Source organism: Anolis carolinensis, chromosome 6 (assembly GCF_035594765.1).
Source record: "Anolis carolinensis isolate JA03-04 chromosome 6, rAnoCar3.1.pri, whole genome shotgun sequence".
Lineage (NCBI taxonomy): Eukaryota > Metazoa > Chordata > Lepidosauria > Squamata > Dactyloidae > Anolis > Anolis carolinensis.
Window position 1 is genome coordinate 85,355,312 of NC_085846.1, and position 26,799 is coordinate 85,382,110.

A 26,799-nucleotide genomic window follows, 5' to 3' on the forward strand; every position below is an offset into this window, starting at 1 on the left:
GTGGTTCTCAACCTGTGGGTCCCCAGGTGTTTTGGCCTGGTTCTACAAATCAGGTGAAACTTCCTCAGTGTGTATTTGCAACAGCATTTCATTGAGTTTATAAGCAGAAGGGATTGTTCTCTTGCTGTCTCTCAAGGCGCTTCCAGACAGGTCCTTTATCCCAGGATCTGATTCTAGATTTTCTGCTTTAAACTGGATTATATGAGTCTGCACTGCCTGATAATCTGGGATAAACAGAAAACATGGGATCAGATCCAGAGATGAAGGGCTGTCTGGAAGGGCCCTCACACACAAACTCCCAAGACAACTATTTTTGACTGCATCGTCCTAGTTCTCAATCTATATCCAAGCAATTTCAATAAAATGTAAAGTTCTTGGGAGTATGGGGAGATTATGCTGAGCAAACAATTGGAACCACGAAATGAAAAAAGTAAGAACCAATAACAGATAGCAATGAAATTGCAAGCTTTACAAAGATTTAGCTGTTCCTGCTACAATCTCACTGTTCATTTGCAATAAAATCAAAAAGCAACAGAATAAAGACCTAAGGATTTGTTTGCATTCTCCTGAACAATGGAAGCTGAAATTAGCTTTTTGCATTGACGTTTTTAAGAAGGAAACTGCATAAGTGAAATTCTCCTGAAGATCCAAGTCTAAGAAGCAGAAGAGCAATGGGAGTGGCATTCAGGAAAATAAAGATCTGTGTAAATATGGCCATGCTGTCTCAGAAAAGGACCAAGGTTGTGAAGCATACAGCACCATACTTGGACAAGTTTTGCACAAAGTTTACTGACTCCACGTCCAAAATTAGAGTTCTATTTTTTAACCTTTAAATCATTAATGATTTTGCATTTGGATTTCTAAAAAGCTGTACCATCAAATACAGATGAATACAAGTTGAATATGAGTTGAATCGCATGCCTATATTTTTAGCTAGGGCTTTGCTTTGCCTAGCACAGATAGGTGGAAACATGAAAAAGGACAGTGATGCAAACACTGTCCCTGCAGGTGTTTTGGGTATCCAATTCCCAAAACCCCTAGCCAGCTACAGTTGAAAACACCATGAAGGCCAATGTTTCTCTACAGTTTAAAAACCAGTTTTGTTTGAACTGTTCAATTCCAACAACTATAGACAACCAGGACATGATGGAAAGTGACATCCAACCTTTGGAGAACCACAAGTTCTTCATAATTCAAAAACTGGGAAGAAGCTATTACTACATTAACATGGAGCCCCCGATGGCACAGCGGGTTAAACCACTGAGTTGCTGAACTTGCTGACTAAAAGGTCGGTGGTTTGAATTCGAGGGGTGGGGTGAGCTCCTGCTGTTAGCCCCAGCTTCTGCCAACCTAACAGTTTGAAAGCATGCCAATGTGAGTAGATCAATAGGTACTGCTCCAGCAGGAAGGTAATGGCACTCCATGCAGTCATGCCAGCCACATGACATAGGAGGTGTCTACAGACAACGCCGGCTCTTCAGCTTAGAAATGGAGATGAGCACCAACCCCCAGAGTCGGACACGACTAGACTTAATGTCAGGTGAAAAATCTTTACCTACTATATTAATACTTGCATCTATTTCCATATTCAACTCTCACTGCTATACAAGGAGAGGGAAAAGTAAAGCTGGTGAACTACATGCGTTTCTAGGGCCAATGTTGAAAAAGGAGTTACTTCTGCCAATGTTTTGTTGTTTAAAAGAGGTCTTTCTGTGACCTCAAATGGGCCAGGAAGGTCCCAAGACATGGTAAGAATACCTCCCATGTCTTCTCTAAGATGTTTTGAGATATTCAAAGGCATCAGTTGCATTTTTGGGAGTAGAAGATGCACTGTGGGTGGTAAAGTCCTCCAAGGTCTCCTGGGGGGCTAATGGACCTTTCCTGCCTTCCATAGTTGCCCACATCTCCTCTATACCCACATACATTTGAGAAGAGTTCAATCCTTCATTTTCTGGAGTTTGGAAAAGTTTCAGACCAAAGGCAACCACATTTTCACATGGCCACTTCTCCATACAGACCAACATGATTCCTTAATGTAGATACTTCAAGCTATAAAACAGCTGGAAGATAACCATGAGGATCGTAAAGGATATCTTGCCCACTCTTACTCTCTTTGCACACACGTGGATGAACTGATACCAATGAACCACACAAAAGAATTATCATTAGCAGATATGCAGCCATGGGGATGGCACTCTTCATGGTGAAGGCTGTTTTATTGTAAAAAAACCTCTTTTTAAAAGGTAAATCAAAAAAGGAGGAAATTTGTATTACTATAAGAATATCCCAACAATGGATTAGAGATCCATGTTTTTACTGTTTGAGAACAAGTACAATAATTTTGCATTAAAATAATGCTAAGTCATAGTTATTGAAACTCTCATAGAAAAATAAACTATCTCACAATATAGTAAAGTGACAAATTAATAAATAAACTTACATTTAAAAGTTAGTCATGTACACTACAAAACACATTTTAAATAAATGGAGGTTACGGCAGTGATTTTAAAGTGTTTAAGAAACCAAAATTAAATTACATTTCTAGTTTTTAAAACTCAATCTTTAAAAAACAGTTCTCACACATTGTTTACAAAAGAGATTGAACACACAAAACATGACAACGGCAAACTACAAAATACACATTTCAAATTAGTTCTTTTTTTTCTGTTGAACATCCAAATTGGGAAAAGGTGATGGCAAGACAAAGAGAAAGAAAATCTGTTCCATTTGTATAAAGAAGTTATAGCTAACATGGCGTTGCTATTGGCATTTAACTTAAAATTATTTCAACACAAATTTGGTACCTTCAATCAGCAGTGTGTAAAGACAGTCCGGGGAGAGAAAGAAAGAAATTTAATAGAAACACATAATTTGGTTGTTTCAGCAAGTCAGGTTGTGAATTATCCAAAGAACAATATACATTCTAATCCTAAAAGTGCTACGATTGTGCAGTTTGTGCACTGTAGCCTCAGTGGAGCGCATTTTCCATACATAGAAAAATAAATAATTTTTTTATCATAATTCAAAGATCCACAGAATTGCAATGCACGGTTCCAGAGACCCAAGGTGTCCCATTCACCTCAATGCTACAGATGTCTCGATGCCTGCAACAGAGGTGTACACAGAACACGCAACAGCACTGCTGAATGAGCATTTAAGACCTGTGCACTCATCTACTAGGGCAAAGTCTCCAAACAAGAGTGCATTCTTGTATATGTCCACTCGGGTTAATGCCCTACTGAGTTCAATGGAACAATTTTACATTTAGGTTGACAGAGAATACTTCATTTGATGACAGCTCTGTTAATGTCACCTTCCTGATCTCCTCTCTGATCACCATCTTCTCATGTACTTGACACCATAGAGGTTTCCCCACTTATAGGGCTATAGCAGATTTCAAACTCAAGGCCTCTGGCTCACCATGCCATTTTATGTGGCCCTCCCTATGCTGGACTTCAGTTCCTGTATTCCTCATCATTAGACACCATGACTAGAGCTGATGGGAATTGTGATACAGTAACATCTGGAAGTTACAGTTTGTTTTGTTTAATCAGAATAGTGGAGTTTGAGTTAAGATACAAGGCTTGTGAATATGTCTGACTTTAAAATGTCTTTTAATCTTTCCCCAACCTCAGAACCATAAGTGCTGTTGGGTTGCAATTCCCATTATACCCAGTCTGCATGGCAGATAATCAAAAGGGATGGGAGTTATCATTCAATAACATTGGGGGGACTCAAACTGGGTAAAAATGAAAGAGCACTGACTGCTAAGTAAAAAATTATAGTTGGCCCTCTGTATCCACAGATTCTTCATCCATGGATTCAACAGCCCACTGAAGGCAACAATAGGGGCTGATGTGGCCCTTGATGAAAATGAGTGTGATACCATAGGCTATAAGATAGTGGAAATCCAATAAGGAGCTCCAACACAGAAGGGAACCAATCAGGGATCTATCTTTTGTCCACCAAAAAAATCTCCACCCTACTTCTCCAACAATAAAGGGTGCAGAAAGGCATGGGTCAAAGGAGATGTGTAGGTGGAGCAGGAGAGACTTGGGATTTAAGGAATCCAAATAAATCTTAGTCCTTTATCATACTCCACAACATGGGAGCACAGTGATGTTCCTCCTACTGCTCTTTGTTGAGGAAGAGTAGCAAATAACACCCCTGCCTGCTATCTGCCTCATCAATATGGGCCTTGTAGGGCATTGGTTTGTTTTTCTTTTAATCATAGACCTAACCTTTTAATACATTATCTGTATGAAGTAGAAATTCTTTTTAAATAACTATAAACTATTACAGATCTTTAATTAAAATAGTCAGAGTTGAACTTCTATTTATTCCAGTCTTCTACAAAAAGAGAACTATATCAAATATTTGGGAGACTACAAAACAATAAATAGAAAAAGAGATTAATTAGAATGTGCTTTGCATGCCACCATGCTTGCCATTCTGTCTAGTGTTCTCTGAAATACACGACAGCTAATGTGATCACGATTTGTGCTTCTGCACAGAGCAACAGTTTTTTGGGATGCCAGTTTCCGAACCAAGGAGTGAGTACACAGTTGCCTGGAGAAACAGCCTCTCTTGTCCTAGCTTCTGAACATTTGCAATCCAGGTTTCCGTAGAGGCCAATTCCACAGCTAGCAATAAGAATTGCTTCAGGCAAAACATGTATTGGATTGTGACCTTAGTGTTGTTTGTGTAGGCTGCTTCCAAGCCTACTTATTCACAGCCTCTTCCAAAATTAGTGCAATATAGAATATCTAGGTTTGCAACATCAGTGCTGTGGTTGGATGGCAGGTAATAGACTTATAACTTGTTGGCAGACTTTTTGATTCCTAAAGCTGTCTTGCTTTGCACATTCATTTCCGCTGCCAGCATTCAGAACAGGTCTGAGCAGTGACTTGTCACCCATTTGTACCAGCTACATTTTTAAAAACACAATTTGGGAAGCCCTGCCATAGACCAAATCTGTGTTAGCTACCTCTAAAGTGAGATCAGTGCTTTTTTGTCAAACCAGTTTAGATTAACATTCTACGCCACAGCTAAATAAGTTATATTATTTTAAAGTGCTACAATGCAGAGTGGTGTCATGAACCGGAATAAAGCCTGCTTGTGCCAGAATGTAATCAGATTTAAGCCAATTTTATCCTATTGATCTCAAAAGGGACTGAACAGGCTCCCAATCTAAATATCTCAGTATTGGTCTAATTGGTCTAATTATGTTAATCAGTAGTTAATGCACATTTGTTTTTCAAGGCAGAGCAGCTCAACTTGAAACCCAGCCAAGTTGCGTAACCAGGTTTCCAGGTCAGTTTTTCATTACAGTATTCAAAACTATAAACCTTCCAAGTATCAGGCAGGCAAGAACTTTCAAATGAAGTTCTGTAGAAACAAAAGCTCTGGAGAAAGCGGTCTTGCTTTCAGGAGTTGCAACAGAAAGTTTCATTTACTTGTAACTTGCTGAGGTGGATGCTTATTTCTTCAGGGTTGTCGCGTCTGTAGGTTACTGTTTTTGTACAAACAGTAGGTAGGAACATTTTCTCCTTGAAAGAAAAGATAGGGCAGGTGAGAAAGGCTCATGCAGCGAGTATTTTATGTACAAGGAAAACATTGATCCTGGTTCCATTTGGTTCTTCAGTTACCTTTTTTGCTGCAGCCACTCTGTAATCAGCAGAAGACTTAATTTTATTATTGTTCCACTGCAGAAAGATCTGACGAATTATAAGCACATTCAGCAAGCCAATCAGAAAGGTCACAATGAAGATTATGAAAAAGATTCTGAAGTGGCTTGGATCATCAGAGATGCAGCCTGCAAATGAGAAATAATATGCAAAATTTACCCTGTCTCCAAAAGGTTCAATGCAGGAAATCTAACACAAAAACAACGTTCTAATGCAATATAATAACTCAGAAATGGGTACTGTAATAATATTTTAATGGATTTCTTATTTAGATCATACAAAATGATGTTTTTCTTAAAAGTAGTATCTAAAGCAGGAATTGGCAAAGTGTGGTCCTCAGGTTCGATATGTTCCTCCAGACTTCCTGAGTTGCCCTTTGACTGCTCTCCACTGACACCCGATGAATTGAATCTCCTGAAGGATCGGTAGCGCCATACCACATTGTTTAATTTTTTTAAACAATGTCCATTTTGAAGAACCAGAACCACTTCAAGCCATTTCAAGGGTTTTTTTTTAAAGGCGGTGGGTGGGTTAGTGGTATAGCCATGCCTATATAAAAAACCAGACAACATGGAACACATGCAGTACAGGCTGCAAAACACATTTTCCCCAACATATACATCAATTTTCTTAACCAATCTTTAGCTTGTCAACTTGTTGAACATCTTTATAGTTTATTTAAATTGTTAGGAGCCGTGGTGGCTCAGTGGGCTAAACTCTTGTGTCGGCTGAACTGCTGACCTGAAGGTTGGGTTTCTGACCTGAAATTTGCCAGTTTGAATCCGCGAGATGGGGTGAGTTCCCATCTGTCAGCTCTAGCTTGCAGGGACATGAGAGAAGCCACCCAGCTAACACATCCGGGTGTCCACTGAGCAACATCTCTGTAGATGGCCAATTCTCTCACACCAGAAGTGACTTGCAGCATGTTCTTAAGTCACTTCTGACATGATAAAAAAAACTTAAATTGTTTTATTGCCTTAACCTGTTAATACTAATTTTTCAGGTATGCTACTCAGAGATCCCATGATTTCGAGTGGGATGTAATTGCTGCAAAAACATGCCCTGCTAACCCACGTATTATTCACAATATTCCCCCCGACTCCAAGTTACCCTTCTCCACCTTTTTAAATATGTTGTGGTTCAATTGAGCAATACTTTCCAGGCATCCATCATTTTTATTTTCTAAGAATGTCTCTGAGATCACATGGAGCCTAAAGGTTCTTAGAAAAGAAAATACTGTGTCCAGTGTCTCCTTTTTATTTTATTTTTAAGATCAGGAGGAACAGGGAAAGTGATATCAATATATATATTTCATTTATGAGATCCGATGCTAGGAATTACACATCACTTCAATATCGCACATATAAACAATGTATCAGGCCTATCAATAATGGACATGAACTCAATTTTTTTTACATACCTAAAGATTGTTCTGTATGATGCACCCTGTAAGCACATGAGGTTTTGCACTGGTCAAGTGTAATTTGAGATGAGTTGGAATGACATGGCACACAAGTCCTGTAAAGCAAAATTAAACTGAATACAATATCAGCATATACCACAGCTTTCGGGACTATAAAACTTTCTGGATTATAACACTCCACAAAGTCAGCTGTGGATGTTACAAACACATCACTTTGTTTTATATCACATTAGTAACACAGATGGTAAAAAGTACATTTCATTGATCAAGGTTGATTCAGATAAGAGATGACACTGAACCAAAAGTGAGTCATGGATTGTAATCTTATTACTATTACTACTTCTTGCAGAGAATGATGGGAGTAGATCCTTCATCTATTGACATAACTTAAAAACTTCAGTCAACAGTAAGCTGAGGATCCACAGAGAAAGTTTTAACACATCTTTAACCTATCAAAAGAGCTAAACTATACAGTGTGGCTTGTCAACAATAAGCACAATAACCCTCCTACTTAGGCCAAGAAGCCTGGTGGGGGGACAGACATGTCATTTTCTATGATTTTATATCCTAATGCATTTCTGGCATTTAGTGAAGTGTATGAGTGGTTGCCTGAGAATGGCTTTGAAAAAAAAACACAAGAGGAAGGTATGAAGAGCAAAAGGACACAGGGAAGATATCCAAAACTAGCATTTCTGAACCATTTCCCAGCCAGCATAACCAATAGTCAAAGATGAGGATAGCTGTAGGAGAGTTGTAGCCCAAAAGGGCAGGGGAAGAATGTCACAAATGTTTTTAAAAGGCTTCAGTTGGCTGCTGACATGACCCTTACCATTCCAGGCACCACCAACTGTCTTGAAAGTTACAACTGTCGTTGTTAAGACAGCAACAGAGGAGTAAGTGGGAACGAGCAAAAGTTTATGGAATGTGGGGTGTCTGCTGGTGATATTTGTTCATATGCGTATGATGTGTATCCTGCTACATAGATTTCAGAATAGTGGATTTTGGGTGACAATGAAAGCCTTAAATGATTTTGGACTCCAATTCTTGAAAGGGGGGGGGGGTTCTTTCTATGTATGTCTGTCTGAAAATTCAGGTTGTCTGTCCCCTGCAAGAGGGAACAAGGCAGAAGGCCTTCTCTGTTGTAGTGTGTGTTTTTGTAGAATGCTTTCCCCTTGCATGACTACATCAAGTTAAGTGTGGGTTTTTTTTAGTGTTTTGGGAACCTAGTTGATGCGTGCCAAGGTGCACATATTTATGTTATTTGAACCCTTTCAATTCTTTTAATTTGTTTAATTTGTTCTATTTTTTGCTTAAAATGTAACAAAAAACATACCGCCTGTCATTGCAAATTGTTCTGCAAGCAGGGCAGAATTCACATAGATGGCCAAAACTGCTGGGATCAGTGCATTTGCATCTTCCACACACACAAGTTCCTCTTCCGCTGCAGATCTGACCATCTGAATTCATGCAGTTTTTTTTCAATGATAATGAACATTGGCAGCGATCACCTTCCCAGGGACCAATGCATTTGCATTTTCCAGCTTCACATTCACCATTGCCTATAAGAACAGAGAATGAAGGGTTATAATAATTACTGAGGTCTTTTAAGTCCTTCTGCACTCCTTATATTAAAGGCAGCTTCTGAAATATTGCTACACCTTTAGACACAACCTATGCTGGGGATTAATTTTTTTTTAAAGCTATCTCCTCTTTCTCAGTGAAGGATGGAAAACTCTGTCAAGGAAAACATGCATAAAATCTGAAAGCATATTTGATGAAATTTCACTAAGATATCAACTTAAGATGTATGTCTCATATCACATACATCTTACGTTGATATCTCAGTGAAGGTAGGTTGTGGGTCACAATGGAAAGCATTTCAGAAAAAAAAAGACTTTTTAAAAAAACAAGCACTTTAGGGCTCTTCCAGACAGGCCTAAAATGCAGGACCTGTCTCGGGTTTACCTGAGGCATCCAAATGATGCCCCAGCTAAACCTGAATTAATCTGGAGTAAACTGAGGTTTCCTCTGGTTGACCCATTTAGCCACTCCCCCCCAGTCCGGAAAACCTAGGGTTTTGGGTAGGTGTGGGAACTAAATCTCAGGAGGAACTGGGATTAAGTCCCAGTTCCTCCCAGGGTTTAGACATGTCTGGAAGGGCCCTTAGAAGCACCCCCCACTCATTTTTTTCGTGGCAATATGCTATTGTCTGTTGTTACTTCATCTATACGGTAGTTTTGTTCAAGACAATCTCTCTCCTTTCATCATCCTCATGTGAACTCCTATCTGTTTTAACCAGATGTCAACCCTGTTCCTATTTACCAGGGTTTAGCACATATTACAATGCAGAAAAGGAATTGAGATAGATACCCATAGTCATAGGGAGAGCGAGCTCTTGTACTTGCTGTATTTTAACTTTTTCATTTTGTGTGTTTTCAGATAGATAGATACTCATACAGAAAGACATATACAGATAAAAAAGAAAAGGAAAACATGAGCTTTGGGCACCTAGCCAAATAGGAGTTGCCCTTTCTGGACCTCTGTATTTAAGTGGACTATATACATAATTAGAGATGGAATCTATCTGGGAAGATCCCAGCACTTACCAGCACACAGGTTTCCAAGGTAATATGGGCAGGAAAAATCATCCTTTTCACAATATTCACCATATACTGTGCCGAGTTTGGTTTTGTAGCAAATGCATTTCCCACCTACACACTCTCCTTGGCCACTACAGATTAGATGGTCCCCTTTCATTTTGCATTGCTCTGAAGAGAATTCATCACTGGAATCACAGATACCATCCTTGCAGTGGGAAGTTTGGGAATCCGGAGACATTTCATCCACACATATTCTTTTACCCTCACACTGACAAGCACATCTTTTATGTATATTAACCCTGGTAGATTCATTGAAACCAAGGGGTTTTATCATTATGTATTTTCTTCCTTCAGTGGTTCCACATTTCTTCATTGTAATGGTGACATTAAAGGATACCTGTAACAGTCACACACACACATATATATTAAAAACATGAACTTATAATGTAGAAAATCCAGCTATGTTTTACTGAGATTTTTTTGGAAATAATTATTTATTTATTATATTTTATTTATGATAATATTTATATTTATATATGACTCTACTTAAAGATCTCAGGGCAGTGTACAATAAATTTAATCGAACATTACAATGAAAATATTAAAAATAATGTACAAAATTTAAAACATAAAATTTAAATCAACAAACTAAAAAAGGCAAATTAAAATAATTATAACAATTTAAAATTATAGGCATGCATTGGTTAAACCATTGTCTGAAGGCAACAAATCCTAGCCAATTCTGAGTTCTCTTAAAAGCAATTTCCAAGTTGTATTTTTCATTTACTTTTAAATAGCAAAAAATATGTACAAAGTTTGCTTACTGTTGTAAGAATAATTCTGTAATTCTGAAAACATTACAAAGTCCGCACTAACATATATTTTTTTTTTTAAAAAAATTGCAATAAAAGAGGCATGTTAGAATAGCATGCCACAGTTTAGATTGCCAGAAAATGGGAATGTACATGCAGGACTATGTTTAATGAATGCCTTTTAAATAGCAGTTCCCCTGTAGCAATTACTGTTCAGTTTTGAAAGCAGCTTGCCTCTGTGGGGTCCAGATACACTATGGAATTAAAGCCCTATTATTCCACTTTAAGGGGCAGTGTTCCTCCAACGGAATCCTGGGCTTTGCATTGTCTTGTGGCACTAGAGCTCACTGGCTGAGAAGTCTAAATGCTCATGATGAAATCATGGCCATTAAAACGAATCATAATGCTATAATTGTGTAGTGAGACTGGACCCTGAGAATTAAGCTGCAAGTACGTAAATGGCTATTTTTGCTTATGATGATCCCAGCTTTATTTTGGAAATGCTTTCTCATGCTTATTTCTCAACTTCAGACACACAATTAGGATTAGTGAGCACATGAGCTCACTAATTAGCAAGACTTTTCTTGCCTGCTTTTGAAGAGAAGTATCACATGCACAAAGAAACAAAGGATTGTTGAAGCCTATATGTAGGAATTCAACATACAACCTCCATAAATTCCACAACTGTTAAGTGTATGAAAATAAAATACAGTGCTCTATAATAACAATGATGGCTAGGAAAGTAATCATTCACACAATTGAAGTGCTAGTCATGACCTATAAAGTCCTTATGTTGAGGTCCAAGCTGTTTGGCAGATAGTGTGTTCCAGCCTTAACCTGACCCATCCACACAGCCACCTACATTTCAGGCTCCAGGAGCCAACAAAACCTGAGGGTACCCCTCCCCCCAAACCCCAAAATAATCCCCAAAAAGTTTTTGAAAAGTTAAATAGTAATTGGGATGGCAAACAGTCACCCCCCCAAGGGAAAGCCTGTTTTTTTGGGGGGAGAAGTGGGGACTTAAACCTGCATCGAAGCAGGTTGATAAAACCCGCTTCAGCACACGTTTAAGTGATGTGTGGAAGCGCCCTTAGGAAGATTAGAACGGCCCCCTGCTATTTTCCTTGAGCAGCAAGCTGAATCCATTTTATTCAGAAAGGCGTTTAAACCACAAAGTTCTAAAGAATGGAACAAGGGGTGTTGCATTGGGTTAGGGATTTGTTAACAGTTTTTTTGTTTTGATAATTGTTTTAATAATGCTGATATTTAATTCCCTTCTGATATTTGTATGTTGTAGGTTTTAAAATTTTAAGGGATTTTTTTGAGGCTGTGAACCACTTTGGGAGAAAAGCAGCATAGAAACAAATACCATTGTCATCATCAATCGTGGACTGTTTTTCAAATGCCTTACAAAGTGTTCAGCTGGGATTACTTCCTAATGGAATGAGCTGATACCATTTTGCTGCCTGAGATAGAAGGACAAATGATGCCATCACCTTGGGTTGGATTCAAGGCAGGTCTCCTGAGCATTAAACCAGAACAGGATGAGGTACTGTAACACTCACTCAAGCAGAGCAAGGATCTCTATCCTCCCTCATCTTCCAAACCTTGACTTTCACCTAGGCTTATCTTCTCTCAACATGGCTATTGCCTTGCTGGTGGGACCAGGGAATAGGGATAGGGACCAGTTCTCACCTATGTTCTTGTCATTGGCTCCTCCATGTTTCCCACCTCCACAAGTGTTGAGAATAAACAGCTGCAAGTTGAGTTTAGACATTTTTTATAATAATAATAATGATGATGATGATGATGATGATATATATTCTGTTTCTCTCTCTCTAAAAAGTCTAAAAAGTGGCTTGGGAGAGGACAAGTTCCTTCATCACAGTTGTAGATCTTTTTTCAATACAGTAGAGTCTTGCTTATCCAACGTAAACGGGCCGGCAGAACGTTGGATAAGCGAATATTTTGGATAATAAGGAGAGATTAAGGAAAAGCCTATTAAACATCAAATTAGGTTATGATTTTACAAATTAAGCGCCAAAACATCATGTCATACAACAAATTTGACAGAAAAAGTAGTTCAATACGCAGTAATGCTATGTAGTAATTACTGTATTTATGAATTTAGCACCAAAATATCATGATATATTGAAAACATTGACTACAAAAATGTGTTGGATAATTCAGAATGTTGGATAAGTGAGTGTTGGATAAGTGAGACTCTACTGTACTTTGACCTACTCTGAGATCTCTTATGAGTTAAAGTTACAAGAACCTCATCCTGGCAACCAATCTGGAAATGACACCCTCATCTTACGTTAAGGTGCAGATAATTACAGTTACTAATTGACTTCGGCATCTGAGGCTCCTTCCACACAGCCAAATAAAATCCCATATTATCTGCTTTAAACTGGAATATATGGCAGTGTGGATGCAGATAACTCAGTTCAAAGCAGATATTGTGGGATTTTCTGCCTTGATATTCTTGGTTATTTGGCTGTGTGGAATGGCCCTGAGGAAGAAAATCCCTCTAGGACTTTTCCCCAGGTGGTGTTTGCAGCCTGAGACAGTTTTCCTTAGGCAGCAGCTTTTGGTTATCCAGAATCATCTGCCCAAGGCAGCTGTTTTACAACCTAATGAAAAGCCTAGCCCTGCCTTCTGAAAAGAGCTACATGTTTTTTGCAAACCACTCATTTATAAGGCTATAGTTGATGAGGACTGAGATAAGAAAGTTTTTAGCAGGCAGAACATCGTAAAGTATGAGGCATGAGGAAATGCTTAGAAAGCAGCTGCTAGCTTGGCTTGAGCTTATTGATAACAATGAACAAAATGTTTATTCTTGGATTCAATTTAAAATAAAGCTGGGAAGGAATAAAATGAAGAAATGATGCGGAGGGCCTAGGACTGTGACCTACAGAAATCTACTTTCGAATCTGTACAAAGAACCTCTATTCCACTGAAAAGCTATTAGAGAAACAACAACATATTTCATCTCCTTTGTGAATAAAAGGAATTTTTCATACTTCAGTTGTGGATTTCACATTTCTGCATCCTTCTAAGCCTGTTTTTCTACTCCCATCAGGACAGATTGCAGTAACTTTGACATTTATGTCTTGGTCTGTGTTATCCACCTGAATTTTCACTTCAGAAAGCAGATTCTGAAACAAAAATAATACAAAAGGATTCCATTCCATTGCACAGCAATGTGTATGACACATTTGCATACAGTAAGTATTCGCATGCCTGACTCAGTGGATTTAACTGCAACAAAAAAGCTTGTCTGTCTCTGAATAAAAGAATGGCTTTCTAAATGAAGACTTCATTATACATCCTTCTATTGTTTCCAGTGAACTTCTAATCCTGAAGGAGGAGCAAGATAATAATATCTGTGATTCCAAGTAATGTTACAGTTGTGTGATTCACTATTAGCAATAATTGAATATTGTGCTTTTAGAGAATAGGGCACATTCAGACATTCACCTCTTAATTTGGCAGGAATCTCTGAAGTATCCCAGCGCTTTGTGGCAGTCTGGATAGCTGGATCGGGTCCATTTTGGCCGGATCCCCTAGCTGGATAGACACTGCTGCCATCACCTATTCCCTTCATTGATCAGTGCCGAGAAAGGGGATGACTCATCCTGTATTGCTGCCAGTGCCTCCTGTCTACCACAGAGCTCTTTCCAAGTGCCTGGACATTGTGGTCATATCTGCTGATGTCAGCACAACCAGCAAGAAAGATCTACCTCATCCTTTCTGGCCACATAGGTGCCCTTTCTGATATCAACAGAAGCAATGGGCAATGACCGGGTGCTCACCAAAAGCTCTGTGGCCAGTGAGGAATGGTGGCGGCAACATAGAAAACAAAATGATGGTCCAGTGGGGCCGATACGATCCCAATCCATCAGGACATTGGCCCTGAATTCGGCATATACATGATGGTTCTACAGCAGCTCAGGCCCAAACACATACCAAATAATTTGCCTGAGGTAGACCCAGCTTCTTGGACACTGTTTCAAATCATTGTTGCTATCAGCACCTATATTACCTCCTTCCAAGTGTTCTAGGTGCATCTCCCCTTGAAGAATACCTTCTACTTACTGTGTTGATTATCTCATACCACAAAATACCCTGAATGCTCAATGGAAAGGTTAGAATACGAAGGACAATGGAATTTCCTCATTTGTTCATGGTACTGCATCACTGTACATGAATGAAATTTTAACTACCATATATACTCGAGTATAAGCCGACCCGAATATAAGCCGAGGCACCTAATTTTACCACAAAAAAACCTAGGGAAACATTGACTTCAGTATAAGCCGAGGGTGGTAAATTTCAGAAATAAAAATAGATATCAATAAAATTACATTAATTGAGGCATCAGTAGATTAAACGTTTTTGAATATTTACATAAAGCTCAAATTTAAGATAAGACTGTTCAATTCTGATCAAATCATTATTCTCATCTTCTTCAATGTAAATGTGCTTATGTATCCTTTTAATAATAATAGAGTAAAATAATACATGTAATAATAATAATAATAATAATAATAATAAAAAATACAGGAAAATAATACATGTAATAATAAATAGAGTAAAATAATACATGTAATAATAAATAGAGTAAAATAATAAATGCAATAATAATAATAATACGATCAGAGTGAAATAATAAACGTATTATTATTAATAATAATAAAAATAGAGTAAAATAAATGTAATAGTAGCAACAATAATAGAGAAAAAATAAATGTAATAATACCAATAATAATAGAGAAAAATAATAAATCTGCCATATATTCTCGAGTATAAGCTGACCCAAATATAAGCCAACCAGGACCCTCACCCGAGTATAAGCCGAGGGGGGCTTTTTCAGTCTTAAAAAGAGGGCTGAAAAACTAGGCTTATACTCAAGTATATACAGTATATACTTTGTGTGTCTCAACTATGGCATATTCTCTGCAAGCCAGCCCCCCACTCCCCCCAACATTCATGAATTTTTCTCCAGGAAAAAAAGAAACCAGAAAGGAAGGAGATAGAGTAGGGCACTGCCATCAAGGGTTGGAAAGGAATACATTCCTGGATACAGCATAATACTTAAAGAAAAATAATAAAATGAAGTCCCAAGAAACTGAACATGAAAACAAATACATCACATTAAAGATAAAAACTATATAAGATGCAAAAAAACCCAACCCTCTGCATTTTGCGCAAACAGTGCACTGAAAAAATGGGCTGTGATGCATAACTTTGTCAAGAAGATCTATGTCATTGACATGGTATGCAGCCATGTCAGAGAATTGCAACAATGTATGCCAGATAACCCATTGTGCAATCGGGGCTCTCACATAAGATATTTTGGAGGAAAGATCCAATCTAAACGCAAAATTCATTAACGTTTCATATATACCTTAAACATATAGCCTGAGGGTAGTTTAATACAATAATTGTAATACTTTTACGCATGAAGTGTGTGGACACTGAATCACCAGAAAGCATGGTTATCACTATCTCAGCCATACATATGGACAATTTTGTATATTTGAGTATTTTGGATTTAAAAATTCCAGATAAGGAATTCTCAACCTGCATTCTTTATACACCTCCAAAAAGGAAATCTGAGTAGAAACATTATGTCATTAATTTAAAGGGGGTGTTATTTAATAAATATTTGTGGTGGTTTTAGGATTCCCTGATCTGGCTATACAGTGATTGTACGTATTTAGAACGTTTTGATCAGTTGCCTCCCCAAAACCAGTTTGACAGGAAAAAATATACAAGAGCACATAAACTTCAAAAGCATATATTGTACCTTGTAAGCATCTACCACCAGATCTCCCAGATTTGCTGCTTGTGATTCTATCTGTCTTGCAACAGTGCCAGGCAGCAGAGACAAAAGGTCCTATGGAAGAACACCATTACCGTTATAATGACTTTATCAGTGTCATCCTTGAAGAAGACAATATTCTGATGCTTAAAAATACCTTATACCAATGATATTGGCTTCCTTGGACTGCAAAGATTACACTAATATTGTTGTCTATGAGCTTTTCAGCAAGTTGACCGAGTGATGGATGCTCCTACAAATCAAAAAAAGAAAACAAATTATATGACTTTCACAGATTCATATGATAAAAAAGAATGCTCTGAATATGACATTTACCATGACACCTTTGATAAGTGGAGTTGTAATTTTTTACCACAAATCTCTGAATGCTTGAAACAGAACATAATGTGAGGTACTTGTACAGATTATGTTTGAATCACAGCTGTTTTACTGTCTTCATATATTGCGATAATCTAGAACTCAAAGAGAATTCTTCCTAATGTCTAGATTAGAGCTCTCTAGATACTACATCTGTATTGGGGAACATGTCTGAAATAAACTGTTTTTGGATTATTTCACCAACTGTACTTTGTGCTCTTAATTTATTTTATATTTTGTATTTCAGTTGTCTCTAGAATCTAATTTTTATATTTAAAAATATACTCAACATGCTCAAAAGAGTATTGTTTATTGGCAGAAAAGCCTGACATTTTTCAGCTCACTATAAAAAACAAATAATACTTGTTAAAATAGAAGGCAATAGAAAAAGAGGAAAACCACAGATGGCTAGACACAATTAAGGAAGCCATGGAGTCTGCAAGACCTGATCAGGGCTGTCAATGATAGGGTGACTTGGATGTCTCTCATTCATGGGGCCAACATAAGTCAAAGTCAATTTGATGACAATTAACAACAACAAAAACTTCAAGAGTGGCAGGAAAGGACAAAGAAGCACCTGACATACGGCCTGTGCAATTTTCTATTTACTACAAATCATGAGTGGATAGAAACACGGTTTCCTAAAACACGCTGGCTACAACCAACACACAAGTCCTTGCACTCAATTGTATTAAAAGGCTAGCTTATCACTGTGTTTGTTTTAAAACAGACAAGCACAGCATTTTGTAACAATGTGTGGCAGTTAATACTGTGCTGCTATTTCTGCTATTGCTGTGTCAGTTTTTACAGAAATGTCCCTGATTTCTCAATGATGACTAATTTACTACACAAACACAGATTTAGGATATAACGCAAAGCTGCCTTCTCTGTGTTGCCTAGTGCAGGATATACAAAGGCTTTCCACCCCCATATGCATTTGACACAGTCATCCAGAGTTAGTATCTCATTTTCTATAGAATTCTGCTGAACTCTAGAAGAACGTGCTTTTTTTTTTTACTCCCGTTGACCTTATCTAAAAATCTACTGGGTTGGATACAATATTTGATCAGATAAGACAAAAGCTCTCAAATTCAGTGGAATTTAAAGCAAGTCATAACATGCCCTGGGGAACCCACTGGCTTCAGCAGAAACATCAAGTCTAATTCTAGTGTTCAGAACCTTTGTGTGTGCATTTGAATTGTATATGCATATACTTATCACGATACATTATGTTTTGAAAGACAGTTTTAAATCTATACTATTTTAATTAACTATAAACCACCTTCACTCCCATTATTGAGGAAAAAATTGGATATAAATGAATATAAAACCACAATAGCAGGAATAATAATACATGCTACTTGGACATCTCCTGACAGAGCAGAATTTAGGAGAAACCATACTTTCACTGTGCAATATTTCTAACATATGCTCTGTTTCCAAGTTGCAATTCGATTGATTTTTTATATATATTATATTCAGGATGTAAGTATAAGATACAAAGAAACAGAAAAATGGGTGGCTAGTTAACAGTTCTGACTCTCATTCTGTTGCAGTCTAGTACATTTAGCAGGGAAAAATAGAAAAATAGAAAGGGAAAAAATAAGGCCAGGAAAGGTTTACATTTTTTCTTATAGTAGGCTCTATTGAGCAAGACTACACGAAACATTTGAAGAGGATGCTATCTCATCCAAATCCCTTCTCATTCCCAATGAACTGCTAGGTTGAAAACTGACTCAACCCAAAAGATGCTCACATTGCTCTGGCCCAATTAAGGCCTCAGACAACTTCAGTGATGCTTTTAGCAGACATTCATAGCTTCCACTAGGAGCATCTCATTGTGGAGACTCTTCTCATACTTTGGAATACCAATCCAAACTGAGTATGATAGATACATGACAAATACCTTACCATACTGGTTGCTTTGGTGTACACGTTATCTTTTAAATGGCAATTTCCATCATTAGGAATTACTATTCCTCCTAATTTACTGTCAAGAGCCAGATGAGAGGTCTGATCTGTCATCATGAGGAGTAGACGTTTTGCTTCTTTGCGCCAACCAATCTGGCTCTAAAAAAAGTAGAAGAAGGGAGAGCTAAGAGATGTACAATGGGAAATATGCAAGACAATGAACTGGATTCCATCAACTCTCTTTAGAGAGGATACGATTGTTCACTACTTATCTTCTTCTATAGGCAAATAAAAACATTCTTATTTGGTCAGGCTTATTTGGGACTATAAATGGACTTAGTGATGGCTTTTTAATGGTATACTGGGCTAATTTGTCATTTATTATATCACCTTTTAATGAATTTTAATGGTTTTAACTTTACAGATTATTTAATTGCTTTTAATTAACTATTATCTTTATACCTTTAATGCTTATTTTAGGTTGTCCTAAATTGCAAGCTGGCTTGAGTTTCATTATTGGGGAAAAGGTGAGATAAAAAGTGTACCAAAATCGAAGAAATAAATAATAAAATAGAAAGAGGGAGCAGGCTTCTTTTCTGTTGTCCTGGAGATTAGGACTTGGAGCAATGGGTTCAAATTACAGGAAAGGAGACTCCACCTGAACATTAGGAAGAATCTCCTCACTGTAAGAGCTGTTTAGCAGTGGAACTCTCTGCCTCAGAGTGTGGTGGAAGCTCCTTCCTTCGAGGCTTTTAAACAGAGGCTGGATGGCCATCTGTTGGGGGTGCATTGATTGTGCTTTTCCTGCATGGCAGGGGGTTGGACTAGATGGTCCATGTAGTTTCTTCCAGCTCCATTATTGTAGGATTCTAGGCTTAAAGTGTTTGAAACACATTGAGCTCAACCCAAGACAGTTCCATGCTTATGATAGAAATAATACCTCTCCTAAAAATACTTTCAAAACCATCTGACCAATAATAATGAGGGAAATAGGGGAAGCGATGTGAACACTGACTTTAGCAAAACTGACTTTAGCTTTATGAAGAACTATCAACAGCACACATTACAGCATCACAATTTTATATCAACCAGCAAGCAAAGCAATCAAAGACTTTCCTTCCCATGAATTATTAGTTACTTCTTACCTGGCACACAGCAGCCTGAAGCATAGCATCAAATCCTCCTTCAGGTGTGTCAATATTTCCAGAGATCTTTTGCTTATTGATTGCACGCCCAAATTCTGCTATTTGGTCTGTCAGTGATAAGACATGGATATAACCATGTGGAGGCATGCAATCTAGATCATAATCACTTTTGGGAAAAAGAAGAGATCCAGCATTATGAAATAATTTTTTAAAAAAATCTAAGTTTGTTCCGTACACTTTGTAATACAAATGCTATTAATGTACACTAGCTTAGGTACCTCGCAATGTCCAGGTTTGGGATTTTGTAAGGATAAACATTAGAAATAGCCACTATTTGTTTTGAGATTTATGAAAGATCCCATTAGAAAATGTATAAGGATGTGGATAAACTACAACTCCCATCATAATCTGTCACTGCTCCCCAACTGCACCAGTACTTAAAGTTGGTGATGATGGGTCTGTGTGCCAGGTTTGGTTCAGATTAATCATTGGTGGGAGCCAAAGGGCTCTCTAGCTTTCAGTGAACTTTAACTCCCATCATGCTGAGGCAAACACTCCCAAAAAAGGTGAAGGTTTCCCCTTGATAATGTCTAGTCATGTCCAACAATAGATCTGGACCAAACTTGCCACAGATAATGGGACTTGCAGTACCTCCACTGATACTGTGACCCCCACCAATAATGGACTGGGACCAAACTTGGCACAAAGAAGCTCTATGACAACTGAACATACTGCACTGGTTGGTGGTAATGCACCTTGATTTTGGGAGTTGCAGTTCACCTGCATCCAGAGAGCCCTTGCCCCAGTTGATGTCAGATCTGGACCAAACTTGGCACACAGACCCAACATGTCCAACTGCGCATACAGGCCTGGTTTGCGGGTGATTGACCTCGGATCTGGGAGTTGTAGTTCACCCTTGTCCTGAGAGGCCTGGACCCAGCCGACGAGAGATCTGGACTAAACTTGACACACAGACCCAACATGGCCAATTGCAAATACTGGCAGGGTTTGGGGGTGATTGCCCTGCGAATCTGGGAGTTGTAGTTCACCCTTCTCCAGACAGCACTGAATCCAGCCAATGATGGATCTGGATCAAACTTCAGTGATATTACCTAACATCCAAAACAAACAATACCTTCTAATAACCCTGGCACTGCTAGGTCCTCAAGCTAGTTTGTTTAAATAAAATAAAGGATGGAAGAACCTCATCTGCAATTCACAACCTGACTTTTAATCTTTAGGAGGAAGTGCATACATTTACAGTAGAGTCTCACTTATCCAACATTCGCTTATCCAACGTTCTGGATTATCCAACGCATTTTTGCAGTCAATGTTTTCGATACATCGTGATATTTTGGTGCTAAATTCGTAAATACAGTAATTACTACATAGCATTACTGCACATTGAACTACTTTTTCTGTCAAATTTGTTGTATAACAGGATGTTTTGGTGCTGAATTTATAAAATCATAACCTAATTTGAGGCTTAATAGACTTCTCCTTAATCTCTCCTTATTATCCAACATATTCACTTATCCAACGTTCTGCCGGCCCGTCTATGTTGGATAAGTGAGACTCTACTGTATTATATATGAAGATGTTAGAAGACAGTTTAGGCATTGAGGGCAGAATGAAATGTTTGCTTATATTTTCCCCAAAGACTCTGATTAAAACAGGCTTAATCTGGTTTAGAACTAGTTCACATATATCTTGTCCTTCATTTTGGATTTACACAGATATGCAGTTAATATTACTTACCTGCACTGATTGTGGATTCTGCCTGGATGAATACTAATATAAGGTGACACTGTCTTATCCACATAGGATCCAAATCCAAGCCGTAAATCAACAGAAATATTTTTCATCTTTTGAGATAAATCAAATCCAACAGAGTTTAATTTTTCTATGTTTTTGTGCATTGATGCAGACACATCAACTAAATAATAGAGGTCCACGGGGTACTTTTCCAGTGGGTGGACTTTCAACATAAAACTTGCTTCAGATCCTGATAAAAAACAGAATTATAATGAGGGATTTTGGATAATCATATTACTTTAAAATCAGTAAAATGTAAGCTTATCTTCCCTTTAGAACTAGATCCAGAGAACACAGCTTCCTCTCGGGGCCATTAATTAATTAATCAACAACCCGCCTTTCTCCAGGCATGGCAGCCATTCCATCTATAAAAGGAGAAAGGCAGGTTGTTGATCTATTATAAATGTGACATTTCATTGGATATTTTAAATGTTTTAGGCTGCTTAGTCAATCTTTATCTTATATCTCACTGGCCTAAACTTTTTAATGACTTATTTTTTGTTTTAAAATATAAAATGTAAATTAAGTAATTAAATCAATAGCCCAGATAATGTTGGGTTGCTGCAAGTTTTCCAGGCTGTATGACTTATGTTCCAAAAGCATTCTTTCCTGATGTTTTGCCCACATCTATGGCAGGCAGACTTAGAGGTTGTGAGGTATATTGGAAACTAGACAAGGGAGGTTTATATATCTGTGGAAAGTCCAGGGTGGGAGAATGAACTCTTGTCTATTGGAGGCAGATGTGAATGTTGCAATTAATCACTTGGATTAGCTTTGAAAAGCCTTGCAGCTTTAAGGCCTGGCTGATTCCTACCTGGGGGAATCCTCCCTTATCTAGTTTCCAGAATACCTCACAACCTCTGAGAATGCCTGCCATAGATGTGGGTGAAACGTCAGGAGAGAATGCTTCTGGGAAATGGCCATACAGCCCGGAAAACTCAAAGCAACCCAATTATTCTGGCCATGAAAACCTTCGACAACACCAGACAATATTGTTGGTCAATGTTTTTTTATCTTTTAATTTAAAAAGGAAAGGAAAAAGAAAAAACTAAGGATGAAAAGATGATTACAGCAATGCAAACTTCAAACATAGGGAAGCAATACATAAATAAAGAACACTAAAATAGGTGTTATATTATCCTCTGTTGAACTGGCTACATAAAGAAAGCACATCCTCGTTAAAAGACATCAATTTCCTACTTTGCAACTTCACTGTTTTTCACAGAGTAAGAAAAATAATCTTTGTCAATATTCCTTTCAGATTTCTGAGAGTGTCAAGCTAGTCTGATTTTATGAGAAATAATAGAAACTATGCCACAAAATGTAATGGGATTTGCATATGAATGACAGCCTTTGGCTCAGGACTGGCAGCTTCTGAATGGGCCTATTTGTTTTCTTTACAAATGGAACATCCTTGATCAGGAAGTTGCACTACAACATTAGGTTCCGTTCCAGTTTAGGTTCATCTGTATTTCCCAACTTTCCAGTTCTCTGCTTCCAGGACACTCGTTGCTGGATGGGAGCCACATTTCCAGGAGTAGTGACCTGCTTGGACAGCCACATGGCAGGCAAGAAAATTACTATTCCCAGAAAGTTTTTTTTTCTCTCTCTCTCCTTCTTTTCACAATGATGTCCACTCATAGACCCCACTCAGATACAAGGTTAAACAGTTTAGAGCTCAAGAAGGGTGGGCGATTTTGGTAGGAACAAGAGAAATCCTCCTTCACAAAGACCTACTATATGTTTCATACTCTGAAATGGCATTTTGACAGTGAAGTGTTGAAATGAGTAAACAGAGAGGGAGGGAGGGAGAATATAAGCATCACCAGCTACTCCAGGAACCCCTGGTGGTGCAATGCGTTAAACCCTTGTGCCAGCAGGTCTACTGACTGACAGGTTGGTGGTTCGAATCCAGGGAGTGGGGTGAGCTCCCACCTGTCAGCTCTAGCTTTCCATACGGGGACATGGGAGAAGCCTCCCACGGGCCGGTAAAACACGAAACATCCTGGCATCCCCTGGGCAACATCCCTGCAGACGGCCAATTCTTTCACACCAGAAGCAACTTGCAGTTTCTCAAGTCACTCCTGACATGGAAAAAAACCCAGCTACTCCCAGTATGTTTAAAAAGCATGGATCTACCTGTGTATGGTCACCAGAATGAAAATTATTAGAAAAGTGGAAAGTGGTGAAAGGAAAAAAATATATATCTTTGGATGTGCTTGGAAGAAGTCTTGCAGATGTCTCTAGAAGATGCCAAATATTTTGTTTATTAATGTAAGGCAGTGGTTCCCAACCTTTTTTTGACCAGGGCCCACTTGAACAGGGCCCACTTGAACAGGGACTACTTTGACCAGGGACCACTCTCCAACATTAGTACCAAAAAGGTTATGAACCAGTTTTGGTCAACTTTAGATTCTGTTTGGTTATTTGGGGTGCTGATTCAGAAAACTTCATTGGTTAAACCACATCAGCTCTAGTTTCTGATACAGAACATATGCCATCCAGTAGTTGCCATCTGCTTTCCCACACAAAACCATATTAAATATGTGGTCTATTCAATGAAATGGTCAACTTTGCAAAAAGGAGCAGAAATAAAATAACAGGGACCTCTGGCGTGGACTGGTCCATGAGGTCATGAAGAGTCGGAAATGACTGACCGAGTAAAGAAGAAGAATTAAATAAAGAGGAAGGAGGTTTGTGGACTGGACTTTCATACTTGTGGCCCACTGCTGGGCCACGGCCCACACGTTAAGAACTACAGAGCTAAGGCTTATCTGACCTAGCTGTTTAATTTTGCATGTGTATAGTTTTTCCATTTGAATAAAAACTTTGCTGGATCAGTTTTTGTGGTGCAGAAACTGATCAAAGTTTCTGTTAGAGAATGCTCTTCTTTGTTAAATGAGGTATGTCTGTACTTAAATGCAACCACCACCAATTTATACAGCAAATTTGGCAAGGGTTGTTCCAAATAATTCATTTTTTAAAAAAATGATGCACTTTCCCCAAAGTTCTTCCAAGAGACCATAATATAAAGTCTGTCAAAGGCTGGAAAAGTATACCAGCTTTACATTTCATTTTAAGATGGAAAAAGCTGAATGCCAAATCCATGGGTATGGGTAAAGTGCCATGCTGAAGCTGGTTTTGAAATTAACTTCAAAATTGAACTCTGTATGTGTTTTCTTATATCCCAGAGGTAGCATCTCTATACATTCACTGATCCCCCCCCCCCAGAGTACTATACATACTAATAGAGATTATATCCATGTTTCAAACAAAGGAACACGGATGCTGTGAAAATACTATTAGAGAGACATCATATCAAACCAGAAATATTCATGTACACACGACTCCTTTTTAATTTATTATACAACGAACAAGTGACTCTTTGCTTAACTTGGCAAAGAAACACAAAGCTGCATTGTATTTCTCCAGTAACTAAAAAAAGCTACACGTAAGAAGCCATCCTTGTCTTTTTTGTTAAATACACCCTCTTCAAAAGGAGATGACGAAACACAAATAAGATTTCAGAATATCTTTTTCTTTTCCCTAACACTTCTCCTTTGGACTTATTCAGCATGAAATAATTTCTATTAGTAGAATTACTCATTGTCTTTTCTTGCAATACAATTCCATGGAAGAGATAATCATGTTTTTCCATGACAATTGCCAATACAAACAAACGAATTACAGTGATTTATAGAAATACGCAGATCCATGAAGGATTATGTAGCTGTGGGAAAGTCATTATCTTTTGGTCTAATCGTCCTCAAAGGGCCGGTGCGAGGTGGGTGGAATGGGACAGCTCTGGGCAACCTATCCCAAATTCCTTTTTAAAAATCCCTTGGAGGGACACAAATGTGAAATAATGGTTAAATGCCTTTCAATAACTAATTCTCAAAAGGCTTGGCCTATTTGTATGGAATGGCAGATAATCAAGCATAAGTTCATCACCAGACTTGCAGGTGTCTGTTACAACAGGGATAGCTCATGACAATGCAGTATTGCTAGGGAAATCAGTACTAATGGCAAGTTGAAAATACACTCAGAAGGAAAAGGATAATCCAAGGGGGTTGGCAAATAATATGCTTTCCCCATCCCTACTCTACATGTATCAAAATAGCCCCAAAAACTACTTTATTTATCCAGCTAATGTTGACAGAATCTCCCCAATTTTCTTTAACTATGTTTTTACAAATGAAGTTCGCACAAAGGTTCTAAACTTCCAAGCAACACCCACAATGTGAAAAACTTTTTGTCATGAATGAAGTCTTTGTTTTCTCTCATTTAAATCATCAATTTAAAATGCTGAGAGTCTGGAGCACCAACTTTATGAATAAACAATGACTTCTACTCTGCTCTGTAGTAAAATACTGTTTGCTGGGGGATGAAGCCGATACCTGTGTAACTCTTAACATGATTGAGACCAGGACATGCTCAACAATTACACCCGCTCTAATGTTGAGAATTAACAGATGACCCAGTTCCATCTTTGTTAATGTGTAAACTTCCTGTGAACTTTTGCAATACAGGAGGAAGCCCATACAGTATCTCTACATTAATCTTTTGAAAATATTAGATATACTGTATACGTTAAGTAAACAATGTTGAATGCTTGAATACAAGATGCAGAAGCAAGTAGCAGATTTCCAACCTATCATCCCTCTTTCAAGCAAGTTTGATAAAATGTCTGTGTAGATAATTTTTTTATTGGTGATGTGCTGCAATGGTAATTCAAGACTGAGCTACATTTTTTCCAGGATAATGATTTACTTTTGTCCCATGCCAGTATTCTATTTCTTTTATTCTAACACACACACACTCCCTCCCCCATATAAACATCTCTGAAAACAGGATGCATTTTATAATCATGGGTGCTCATATTAATTATGTGTTTGTTTGTGTGTGTGTGTGTGCGCGCACACACACATATACACATTTTTGTTGTTCTTGGTACTGAAATTAGTGTGTGTTTTACAATTGATGGCATCTTAGAATCAAATAAATATAGCATACACAAGGATCTGCCTGAATACATTTGTCAGAAAGAAAGCTTCAATAGTGCTCACCCATCTTTTAGGACAGGATGGTCCACAGACCAAGAAGGCCAAATGTTGCTGAACTGACTTCTGTGGCAACGACAAAGGCTCCTCCCCCTCATCATTGAGGACATATTTTAAAAGTAAAATCAAGAAAAATAA

At 38.1% G+C, this 26,799-nt stretch overlaps 1 protein-coding gene across 4 annotated transcripts in view; it reads right to left on the minus strand.

Moving 5' to 3' along the window:
- Positions 1-2,159: 2,159 nt before the first annotated feature.
- The window catches only part of itgb8 (integrin subunit beta 8), a 56,605-nt gene continuing 31,965 nt past the window's right edge, over positions 2,160-26,799 (minus strand). For 2 of the 4 annotated variants that reach the window (XM_008112632.3, XM_003222144.4), the window contains exons 4-14: positions 21,545-21,791; positions 19,787-19,952; positions 18,642-18,800; positions 16,510-16,605; positions 16,338-16,427; positions 13,549-13,683; positions 9,717-10,107; positions 8,444-8,669; positions 7,108-7,205; positions 5,649-5,815; positions 2,160-5,549 (exon numbers count right to left, since the gene is read on the minus strand). In XM_008112632.3, coding sequence (XP_008110839.1) covers positions 5,427-5,549; positions 5,649-5,815; positions 7,108-7,205; positions 8,444-8,669; positions 9,717-10,107; positions 13,549-13,683; positions 16,338-16,427; positions 16,510-16,605; positions 18,642-18,800; positions 19,787-19,952; positions 21,545-21,791 — 1,898 coding nt within the window. In that variant the 3' untranslated portion in view covers positions 2,160-5,426. Of the gene's footprint in view, positions 5,550-5,648; positions 5,816-5,924; positions 6,237-7,107; positions 7,206-8,443; positions 8,670-9,716; positions 10,108-13,548; positions 13,684-16,337; positions 16,428-16,509; positions 16,606-18,641; positions 18,801-19,786; positions 19,953-21,544; positions 21,792-26,667; positions 26,687-26,799 lie in introns of those variants that run through there. The other 2 variants (XM_062983941.1, XM_008112633.3) reach the window with 2 other exon arrangements.